This window comes from Mus caroli, chromosome 1 (genome assembly GCF_900094665.2).
Source record: "Mus caroli chromosome 1, CAROLI_EIJ_v1.1, whole genome shotgun sequence".
Classification (NCBI taxonomy): Eukaryota; Metazoa; Chordata; class Mammalia; order Rodentia; family Muridae; genus Mus; species Mus caroli.
Window position 1 is genome coordinate 60,247,885 of NC_034570.1, and position 12,454 is coordinate 60,260,338.

The 12,454-nt window shown below is 36.0% G+C and overlaps 1 protein-coding gene across 11 annotated transcripts in view; it reads left to right on the forward strand.

Annotated features, from left to right (window-relative positions):
• Window positions 1-12,454, forward strand: part of Map2 (microtubule associated protein 2) — a 258,740-nt gene that overhangs the window by 205,272 nt on the left and 41,014 nt on the right. For all 11 annotated transcript variants that reach the window (XM_029476932.1, XM_029476965.1, XM_029476969.1 and 8 more), the window contains one exon: window positions 10,439-10,552. In XM_029476932.1, the coding sequence (XP_029332792.1) occupies window positions 10,439-10,552 (114 nt within the window). The remainder of the gene's footprint in view (window positions 1-10,438; window positions 10,553-12,454) is intronic.

Sequence of the window (12,454 nt, forward strand, 5' to 3'; positions counted from 1 at the left end):
TGCTTTCAGCCTTATCTGACCAGGCAGTGTGAATCCTGGGGGACAAGCTGAACCACATGCTACCCGCTCACCATGCAGCAGCTCTCGGCAAATGAGTCACACTGTTCAGCTACACTCATAAAAAATACAATTCTTACCTAGCTAAGATGCGGAGGAGAGAGAGACAGAGAGAGACAGAGAGAGACACAGAGAGAGAGAGAGAGAGAGAGAGAGAGAGAGAGAGAGAGAGAGAGAAAGAGAAAGAGAGAAGACAAAAACATGTGTGTTGGGTTCTCCCTCAGCTTTTAACAGCTATACAAATGCTAGGTGTTTACCATAATATGAAAGTATGAAAGTTACGTGTCTGTTACAAAAATATGAAAGTAACGTGTCTGTTTTTAAAATTTGTTGCACAAAACCTCAAATTTTCACAAAGCATTGTACTTAGATAAGGGAATGCATTTATAGTAGAGCAGCCTGAACATTAGATTTGAGTCTAAATTGGAAGTACAGATCAAGACTGGCAAAAGAAGACCTCCTTCCTTTATGGGTTCCTCCAGCCTCAGTCTTCTGACTAGACTGAAAACCTTCTTTTGGTATCACTGTTACATTGTATCCAGCCAAACTGTGGGGGTTTTATTCTAGAGCAGTATTATAAGACACAATGGGGAAACCTTTGAGAAGGGTCTTGGGAGTCTACCAGCCAGGGCGGAGAGCTGATGTGATCTCCTTCTCTGGTAAAGCTTTCCTGAACACCTGCAGGGACTGTGCTTCTGTGTTGCTAAGAGCATCCTTCTACTGGGGTTACTTATTAACCAGTTTTTATTCCAGGACCGTAAATGCCTTGAAGCTGTGCTTTGCTGTTTTGCTCTTCTCCATTCCTTTGACATATATCTCTCTATCGAGTTCCTGGTATAGATACTATTAAATATTTTAATTAATGCCGATAGAGGTTGAGAATCCATACATGAAATTAAAGGGAGAAATTACGTACACAAATTAGTGCTACAAAAAGAATACTGCAGTGTGAATGATGCATTTGTAAGACTGAATTGGAACAATGACTGGGAATGTAAGAATAAACTGAGAATCTGTGAGGGGAAACTGGATTCATGTAACGAGAAGAGAGCTGATGGTGGCAGTAGAAGTATTTGAAAGGGGTCTCTCTTGTATTTCAGTGAGGAAAGTGTTAGCAGACTTGACTTTCTCTAGTGAGGGTCAGAGGGCTGGGAATAACAAAAATATTCAACACATCAGATAACTCATGAATTGGAAATAATGTTGATTTTAAAGTTAAGATCAATAAGCTTTGAGAAACAAAACCATCTAACAATTGAGAATCCTGCAGATGCTGACTGCTTCTGTTTCATCCTTGCAAAATTAAACTAAATGTAACATTGGCCTAGACTGAGAAAAATGTCCTCAAGAATAGCTTGATATTGGAACACAGACCTGTTTATGCACTCTCTCTCTCTCTCTCTCTCTCTCTCTCTCTCTCTGTGTGTGTGTGTGTGTGTGTGTGTGTGTGTGTGTGTTGGTTTGATGTGGTTTAGTTTGGTTTTTTGTTTTGATTTTGGAGGGGTTGGGTTTTTTTATTTGGTTTGGTTTGGTTTAGTTTGGTTTTTAGTTTTAGTTTTGGTTTTGGTTTTTGGGTTTGGTTTGGTTTGGTTTGGTTTGTTCCAATCCTCTGGTAGTAAGGTAAGGATTGATCTGCGCTTCTAGGTCAGAAACACAGCAAATCTCAATCCTGATAAATGGACAACCAGGGCTTTGCAGTATAATGTATGTTCTCTGTCACGGGTTTAATCGTACTGTTAAATGATTGTAGCAATGGTGACTTGAAAAGATATTACCCTGATTTTGAAAGTCACCTGAGCAAACTATGATTGAGCAAGTAAACCATTTTCCGTGTTTCATCTCTGAGTTTATGAAATGACTTCCAGATGATAAACATAGTAAACAGTATTTCTAGATTAAAATAAAAAAACAATACATTGAATATAGGGAACATAAATTTTGCTTGTAGACCAGGCTGAGCAATGAGCCCAGGACCTTGTTCATGCTAAGCAAGCATGCTACTGTGAGACATATATACCTGGCCTAAGAAAAAATTTTTCAATTAGATGTTCTTATTTGTTTAAGGGGAGAAGGGCATCCTGGGATACATCATTTTCCTTTTAGATAATAAGGTAAGCTCTGTATACTATTTCCTTTATAAACACCACAGAAGGTCAAATAGATGATTGACTGTTTTTCCTTTGAACATGTCTCATTTGAGTGCCCAAACTTGTCACCTTCCTTTAAAAATTGACTATTGACTATTTTCAGCTTGAAAAGCAAAGATTTGAAACTACAATGTTGAAAAGACTGGATTAGAGGGTGGAATGTAGCTCAGTGTAGTCTCACTGCCGGGATGTATAAGACCTTGGGTTTAATGCCTAGTAGTGAAATATCAAACCCCCTAGACTTCGGGTGCTATTCATGGTGCTTTTATGAAGTGCAGCACACATGTTGATGTATGAAAACTGGTTTATCCTTTCTTTCTCTCCAACCCCTCTTTTGCTTATTATGAAGCTTATAGATACACACCAAATGAGCTGTAAAAATTGACCTTTTCCACAAAAAAATAAAGCACTATGTTAACACAGGATCACAAATCATGTTAAATATTGGTCCTCAGGCTATTTCTTACCTAATTCTTATGAGTCCTTATTTCATTAAGAAACAAGCAGTTAAATTTGCTACCCCAAACGTAGCCACTATGTAAATTATATTTTAGGTGGGAAAGTTTATTTAGTTGGGATAGCAGTCATCCTCTGCCTCCATGCAATCACCAGCCAGCCTGTTGTAAGAAAATATTTACTGCGTAAAATTATCCATGGACTGCATTTAACTTGTACATCTGATCCAAGTTCTTCGATGTTGTTGTTGTCAGAGGTCTCCTTTCTGTTTGTTACTTGTAAATTAGCATTTGATAATCAGTATCAGTTCCCAAATTTGAATTTAGTATATTTGAATGAGAAACTATATCTTCCATTGTATATTACATTGAGAAAATACTGAGCATCTCTTAACTGAGATAACATGTTCTGAGCCTTCTGGGCCTTCAGAAACAATGCCCTCAGCTACCCCTGTGTGGCAAAGAGAAGGCAGAAGCTCTGCACAAGCACAAGGCCTCACTAGTTACCAGATCTGAGGGAAGATGAGGTAACCAGTTATGTCAAAGTATTTTACAAGCAGTATTTTATTATAACATTGATATAGTCTTAAATACAGTATTGAGATATCCCTTCCATTATGGTCTACAGATTTTCAGATAAGACACTAATTAGTGTAGTTCAGTATTAAAAACTTCTCTTTCTATGAGCTCTGTTGAGACAAGTAACATCATCACTGTAAAAATTTATTTTTTTTTTTAGCTCCCCTGGATATATTTTGAGTGTCATTTTTAAGTCTATATAAATATTTTTGAATTACTATTGTTTATTTCTAACATATCTTGCATAATGAACTATTTATACCTTATGGTTAAAGGGATACTTTCATCAGTCCAGAAGAAAAATTAGTCATTACTTTAGAATATTTTTGACATGTAGAAATTTTTAGAAATCTATCAAAGGCTTTATTTTCATAATTATATCAAGCTCCAGTAGCAATATTAGACTTTATGGTTTTTTTTCCTACTTAAAACTGTGCTCTTGGAAAATCATTTCAGTTTGCTAACAATTAGTCATAGCAGAATACATTTAACAATCTTCAGTCATGCTTGTTTGGAAGTTTTCAGTAGAGAGATCCACTTTACATTGTACTGTGGCTGAACTTTTAACTATATTACTAATAATAGAAGGGTTGCTTGTGTGTAACCCTTTCCTCTCCTATTTCAACACTTTTTACCATAGGTATTTCAATTCTTATAATGTCATTGATTTCATTGTACTTTTAAAGATTTTGAACAATGGTATATATAATTTATATTTATATATAAAATTTATATTTATATATATTATATGCCATTATAATTTGAAAAAATATAAAGAACTACTATAAGTAACTTTTATAATCAAGTCCCTCAAGTGCTGCTACAAAGAAAATATGAGTGAACAATATTTTAACACAGAATATGTGTAAATAAAACTTGTGGTTAGAATATGAACAATCACTGATGTAAGACTAGCTTATGAAGGAAAGCTGAAGTTGCTGCTGAGGATGGTACCTTCTTCAGTCTCAGAAATAGGTTAAGACTGAACAGTCCATCAAACGATACTTATAGAGAAGTCATGTTGCCTTCCCCTGTACACTGTTTGAGTATACTCTATGATATATGTGAACAAAGTAATTTTCCTATAAAGAGATTTTTAAATTATATAAGATCTTCCAAAACTCAGTCAAGTTAAGAAGTAAGGGAGAGGAAGCAAGTGTTTACTAAGTTAATGGTTTCAACCATGTTATTATAGCATAGGATATAGAGTAGAATAGAAGATAGCTGTGTTTGGGTAACTGGTAAAGACTGTTTCTGACATGAAGGGAGTTTATATTTCAAAATCTCATCCCAGTAACTCTTTTTAAAAAGAAAATCTAGATTATTTTCCATTTATTATCATAGCATCTCCCTTGGGATGACATTACTCTTAGCATACAATACTTACCTTCACTCCTGGTACCCCAGCCTCTCGTTGCATCCAAACAGAAACAAAGCCTTAAACTCCTGTTTAAATCAGTGTTGACACATGCTGATGGGAATGCATGTGTGCACACAGGTATGTTTGGTTTATTCCACAGTTATTCTTCTAAAAGGTAGATTTATTCAAGGTTTCACCATTTTACTGATAATTTATCTTCACATTAACGTTTCTAATGATGGTTTACAGTGTAGAATGTTAATCCCTAGCAGAGAAGACACTACAAGTTTTCAAAAGTCTGCAAAGAGTAGTACAGGTTTTATTAAGATTTCACATAAAACATTTAAATCCCTTATTCGGCATTATCAATCCCTTGGTGACAAAATTATCTTATTTAATTTGTTGAAGTTAAAGCTGTTTGAAATTTTTAGGAAGTAAATTCTTTATTAAATTTATGTTTATTCAATTAATTTAGATCTGTGAAATATACTTGACTTAATTATCAAATTTCTCATGTATGTGCTGCAAGTAGCAACATAATTATATATAAATATGGTAATCAGCCTGCAAAACTTTAAGCTAGAACATGTAAGTATAAAACTAGATTGGGATCCCATTCACTTAATTATGAGTCTTTTGCTCAAATACTATTTCTTCTATTTCCATCTAGGCCACTAAATTTAGAAAGAAAATTTCCCAGTATGTGCTGTTTCTTTCTATGCTTGTCTAGTTCCTCTTGACTCGATACTTTAGCATCATCTGGTTGTAGTATCCTGTCACTGGTATTCATCTGAGTTTTCTACACCTTTTTCCTTAACCAATTTTGAAAGCCAGGCCAGGCCAGTCAAATCTATGGGGACTTTGCTTGAGTATGTGAAGGAGTAATCTAGGTAAGATTGTGAAATTGAACACATAGGTTGAGGTAGAGAGTCTGGGGGATGGAGCAATGGTTCAGCAGTTAAGAGTGGGATGTGAGCTGTTCTTACAAAGGACCTGAATTCAGTTCCCAGCACCCAATCAGATGACTCACAACTGACACCAATTCCTGCTACAGGGGATCCAGTGACTCTGGCCCCAATGGACCCTGCTATGATTTGCACAGAAATACACTCATACATGTAATGTTTTTCTAAACATAATTTTATTTTATTTTTTTAAAGAGAAGGGGAATTTTCCCTCTAATCATAATCTCTTCTTATTTGGACATGTATATCAAGCAGGAGTGTCCACAGAAGAACTAATCAAAAATCTGTGGCCACTGAGGGAAAATTAGAAAGTAGAAAAACAAGATGTGTCCATCAGTCGGATTACCCTATGTGTAAACAGTTCAAAGACAGTTGTGTTCAGGGGTGCCAGGTCTCATCTTTATATCTCCCAGTAATGGCTAAGCATCCTTACAGCATCTACAGCAGATGCAAAGTAAACTCCCTTAAAAAACAAACAAACAAAAAGAAAACTCCCTGAACTTCATACAACTGTGATTTCTTTTCCTAAATGTTTCTGTCTTTATAAGTTAACTTTCCTCACAATGCATTCAGCCCTTTAAATAAGGTGGGAGCTTTGTTTCTATCAGCATCTTTAGAAGAAAAGGTGAAGGGAAAAGGCTGCGGAGCAAAGATGTGTAGCTGCTGTGATGCTGTGCATCGGTAGAAGTCTCAATACTGTTCTGCCAGCCTCCTTAATTAATGCAAAGATTCCAGGGAAACAAACAAACAAAATCCTCAAGCAATCTGCTCTTTAAATGCTTTCCTCACCAGCTAATTCAAGGAAATACTTTCAGAAGAGCCATTTACTCTCCAAATTAAGCAAGAAAAAGCAAGGAGTTTTCCCCTTTTTTCTCTCCTCTTGATGAATTTATGGGAGCTGTTTGTTTAGCAGAGCACTGCGAACTACACAGTCCTTTCCTTGTTGACTAGATTCCAGCAGCAGCAGCAGCAGCAATTAACATTGGTTTCCTAGGCAACCATCTCATACCTAACTGAGAAAAACCTTTTTGACAGGAGCATTCTGTCTTAAATTGTTTTGTTTTCCTTTTTCACCAAGTGTATGGTAGACTTACTTGTCATTTCTTTTAACACGCCATTATCATATCCACGATGGCAGAAGCACTTAGTGGTTTCTCTTTCCATATGGTTGAATTTACTGTCGATGCATCTTGGTTCACTTTGAACAAGCTGTAAGAAGTCGACAAGATTATGTATCCAAGCATATGCCGAATTGCTTGCATTTTGCGTTCACAGTCTAACTGGTGAACCTTTGCTTGTACAAGAAGGCCCAGCTGCTCCTGATTCAAATCCACAGGCTGCTTATTGAACAATTATTGGGTCAACCAACAAGGTTACTTAAGAAACAGCTTAGAATTTTCAGAGCTACTGAGAGATTGTCAACTCTACCAATTTCACTAATTAACTGGGTTGTAATATATTAATATCACAGCAACCAATGCGTAAAGATGTCCTAAGCACAGATCCTGGCCTGCCTTTAAAATTTTGCCATGATTAAGACTGGGAACAAAAAGGCCCTAGCAATGGTGTAGTGTCAATGATCTCCTGGAGGGAAACACGGCTGGAACAGCTGAAAATGCTAGGCTGTGCAGTGGAACACTGGTGGAGGGTTAATTTACATATATTTTATAACTGGCATAAGTCTGATATATTGTCTGGTACCCAAGTCAGGCATTGAAGCAAGGAAGTATTTCAAATGTTTTCCTACGTGGTAGTATATTACTTACTTCTATGTTCCTTGGACTATATCTTCATTGGATGAATTTATTGGGCTACCCAATAATCAACAACTTTACAACTTCGTAAAAAGCTATAGGATAAATTGGATTCAGGGAAGTTATGCTTAATGTTTTCCTTCCAGAAAGTTTATAATCAGATCTACTCATTGAGTTTGTTTGTTCGTTCATTTGACTGTCTGTCCTTCCTTCCTTCCTTCCTTCCTTTCTTTCCTTCCTTCCTTCCTTTTTTTGTCACAAATTTTTCTTACAAACTTTTCTTAGCTATGTCCTGACAGTACAGCCAAGCTATTTTCATTATGTACGGAAATTCTTTCATTGTCATGTTGACATTAATGATAAAATAAAAATTATCACAAGGTTAACATTCAAATACTAATCAAATTCTAGTAACTTCTTAATAACAACCTTAAAGGACAGTTATCCCATAAGAAGGTAAAAATAAAAAAGATAGATGGGTTGTTGGGTGAGTGGCTAGGTGGGCAGATAAATGTGTAGAAGCATTAAATATATATGTAGGATGAAGGAAAATATCATACATGATTCAATGTAAGAAAATCATATGCATATATGTAAGATAAAAATCATAGTTTTCATAATTTATTGTTATTATTCTGATTTTATGATTGTCATGCTTCATCTTTTGTGCTTCTCTGGTACATTTATTCTTAAACTCCCCTTAATATACCCAAGCCCTAAGTGAATTTGTTTCTGTCCCAGGAGCTAGGCGCGAGCAGAGAGGCAGAGTCTACCCAGGAGAGCTCTGATTGCATCTCTGCTGGGAAAAAGCCATCTCTTACTCTGTAGGGAAAACTACAATTGCTGTCCTGTTGATAAATTTCTTTGCTTAGTTGAAGGATGGTTGTAAATTTGCTAGACCAAACGAAGCTCTTAGAGCTCCTGTTCATGGCCATATATTCCCAAATACACTATGAAATTTTAAATAGAAGGTATATTATCTTCTATTTGAAAACTATTACTTATTAATATTACAAACAACTAGTTTGGTTGTTCAGTTAAACCAGTATAAAATTGACTTCCTCCTATATTATCAGATTATTCTTTTAAAAGCATGTATTTTTTCAATTTTTATTAGATATTTTCTTCATTTACATTTAAAATGCTATCCCAGAAGTCCCCTATACCTTCCCCCCGTCCTGCTCCCCAACCCACTCACTCCCACTTGGCCCTGGCATTCCCCTGTACTGGGGCATATAAAGTTTGCAAGACCAAGGGGCCTCTCTTCCCAATGATGGCTGACTAGGCCATCTTCTACTACATATGCAGCTAGAGACACAAGCTCTGGGGGTACTGGTTAGTTCATATTATTGTTCCACTTACTTTTTATCAAAAATGGGTGCTGAGAATTGAACCCAAGATCTTAATTAAGTGAGACAAATGCTGTATCACTCTATTTTTAGCTCCTGGCAATTTTTTTTTCTTTATTTTTAAGTCATTTGTGCTCTTTCTGAATTTTTCCTCCAATAATTTATTTTTAATTTCCTTTACATCCCAATCACAGCCCCCTCCCCCTTCTACTTCCAGTCCCACCCTTACAAATCCCTCCCTCATTGTTCTCTTCCCTTCTTGTCAGATAAGGAGGAGCCTCCCTTGGGTATCACCCCACCCTGGGATATCTGGTCCCAGCAAAGCTAGGAACATCCTCTCCTACTGAGACCCAACCAGGTAGTCCCATTAGGGGAAGTGTATCCAATGACAAGGAACAGAGACCAAGACAGCCCCTACTTTACTTGTTAGGGGTGCCACATGAGAGCCAACATTATACATAATACTCTGCTATGGTTGCAAACAGGAACCTAGCATAACTGTCTCCTGTGAGGCTTCATCCTGATAAATTCCTTTAAAAGTAAAAGTTTATCAAGCTTTCTCAGATCACATTAAAATTATTTTCTGACAAGATTAAACATATAGAAAAATCAAATCACCTCATTCTTAAGTTATGCCCAATTGTGAACCAGAAATACATTTGCAAATTAGTTTTCTCTCAACCAAAAATAATGAAATTAAAATTTCCTGTGATTTTTTTTTCCGAAATAAACTGAAACTAAATTACTGCTCACCAATGAAATATGACACTTAGGGTACAGTATGTTTTGTGTAGGAGGAATGTGACTACCTTGGCCAGAGGCATGCCTTGGGTTCTCACCTCACTGTCTCTTCTCACAGTTTTAAAACCCCTTCATAATAAAATGGCCGCAATATTATCTTTGGCTCTTTTGTGTGAATACATTCTTTATATTTTAAGTTCCATTATGTTATAAACAATTAAAGTAATTCTCGGTTGATACCTACATAAAAGACTGAAATGCTGATACATTGCTCAGTATAATTTTATCACATAAGCTAATGACACTTGTGCTTTTTATTATTTTCCCAAATAAAGGAAGCTTTAATTAGTACTTTAAAATTTTTAGACTAGGAAAATTAATTAACACTCAAGCACTTGGGATTCTAATTTAAAAGATACTGTTGTGAAATATGTCAAATTCTTCCAAAGTATATGAAGTAATTATATATTTGTGAAGTTGGCAACTATAGTGTCCAGTATGGATTGCCTCTAGTTTATGTAAATAATATGAACAAAAACTTTTATGTTCATTTTCTTCCCTTTCACTAAATAAATAAGTAAATTGTGTTAAGTATCCATCTAGTCTAGCAAATAACTCAGTGACAAAGGCTTGTGTGCATAGCAAAAGAAATCATCCAGGACTGTGGATGTTTTCCCAGTAGGTAAGTGACATGTCTTAGCACAGTTTCCTGTGAACTCTGCTAGGTGCCAAAGGAGGACAATAAATTGTACGTTAATACTAATAGGAAGACCCACGAAGGGTCTAGAAGACAAGGTTCCATGCTGTCCCAATGTCTACTATGTTTGTTCTACCTCTTGTTTTACTCTCAATTTCCCATAAAACATGGGCACCCTAGAAGAAACGTTCTCAATTGATAAGTTTTAGATATTAGACTTGTTCTGAACAATTAATGTGTCTGTGAATTCTCTAATCCTAAAATTATTTTTTAATACTGTTGGGCAATTCTTGACTCCTGGTCATTATCTGTTCTTTCACTGCTTTTCTTGCAGAGGAGGTGTCGGCAAGGATAGTTCAAGTAGTCACAGCTGAGGCTGTAGCAGTCCTGAAAGGTGAACAAGAGAAGGAAGCCCAATACAAGGACCAGCCTGCAGCTCTGCCTTTAGGTAAATGTGAAGAGCCTAACACAGGGCAAGCCTTTGATGCTCCTCGTCACAGTATAAAGTATACATGCTGAAGAGATAGACTCTACTTTGTACATCCTTTATATATATGTGTCATTCACCTGTCACCTCTACTAGAAGCAGACAGGCCTACCTGTTGAGCCCTCAGTGGTTTCACTGGGATGTTTTGGCAGGTTTTAGGGTGAAAAACCTGGTGTTAGATGTGATGGCCCTCCTTTTATTTACTAAATAGGGATTTTATGACTCTGTGCACGTAAAGAAAGTGAACTGAAACTTCAGTTACAAATGACAGGCTCTGCTCATGGATTCATCTACACAAATCTGAGATCTAGAGATCTGATAGACCCGTCAGTGACTTGAATCACATAGGAGAGACTAACCATGGGTTCGAGAATTGTCTAAGGGCACTTCAGTAGCCTTGCCCTCTCCCATGGTCGTAAATGCCCTTTAGTGCCATGGTGCTATGTAACATATAATCACTGAGAAGGGCACTCAGCCAAGGCTTGCTGCCATGCACAGAGAGGTAGATTGATCCAGAATTTAAATATAGATATGTAAGTAGATATATAAATACATAGATGCATACATGATTGATAGGTCATAGATGCAATGATAAATTACAAATTCATAAATGATTGATTGGTTGATTGATTGATTGATTGATTGATTGATACATAGCTAAATGATAGACACAGATGCATAGAAGATACATAGCTGCATATACAAATTATAGATAGAGAATTGATAGATTATATATATATATATATATATATATATATATATATATATAAAGAAGACTTTTAGGATTCAGTGTATCTGTTTCATACAATGCCCAATATGTCAAATGGCATGGCTTCTAAATCCTAAAAATATTTTACAATTTTACATAGTTCAATGTATCCTTAATATTTGTTTTCCTGATTAAGAGTTCTTGAAATGTCTACTACAAATAAACCATCCGAATATCTTTCTTCCCTTGATTAAGAGCTTAGAATATACTCAGTATGAGTCAATCTGGGTGTCTTGATTACCAAGGACTATGCTTCTCATGAGGAGAAATGGGGAAAGTCCCTAACTTAAAACATTAACCTTTAATCTAGCACTCACTCCTGTTCTTGGTTACTCTGCAATAAAACTCAAGTTTTAAAATGTGAAGTCTTAATGATATGTGGTACAAATTTCAAAGAGTCAAGGCACTATACACTGTTGTCACAAAGCCACTGCTACTAAGTTATCCACTGTATTGTGAAACTTCAATTCACATAGTCTATAAAATAGATTTAGCTACTGGCATTAATTGAGAACTATTTCCCTTGAAGTCCCTTCCCTGCATAGGAAGGTCATGAGGAAGGTAAGTGTTCAGGAGGAGATCAGATCCTTTCCCACCATACTAATCCACTGGGACACCAAAGCCGAAGGTGGCTCAGCTCCCACTCATTGGGTAGAGCTTGTCCAATGAGTACCAAAGTCTGTACCAACTTCACTTTTCCTTTCCGAACATAAAAGAGAAAGGAAATTTCACCTTAAACTGAGGGTAAAGTGTTACTGAAAATGTTTATCAAATAATATTCTATGAATGATCAATATAATATCTATTTCTAGACCTAGCAGAACACTCAAAGATTGTTTTTTTTAATTAGACAATTCTAATCCAAATCATAATGCTTACCTGGATGTATTTTAATGTGGTATCTCAGGGCTAAATGAAACACATTATTAATTTTATAACTACAACTTGTGACAGTATTTGTTTTCATGTGTATCTAATTCATTCTTATGGAGAAAATGGCTTTAAAAGTACAGTGTTTATCTTCTAAGTTGTTAACATATAAATCATGTAAAAGATAGAGTTTCGTGAGAGCCTGTTTGTAGACTGGAAGACCA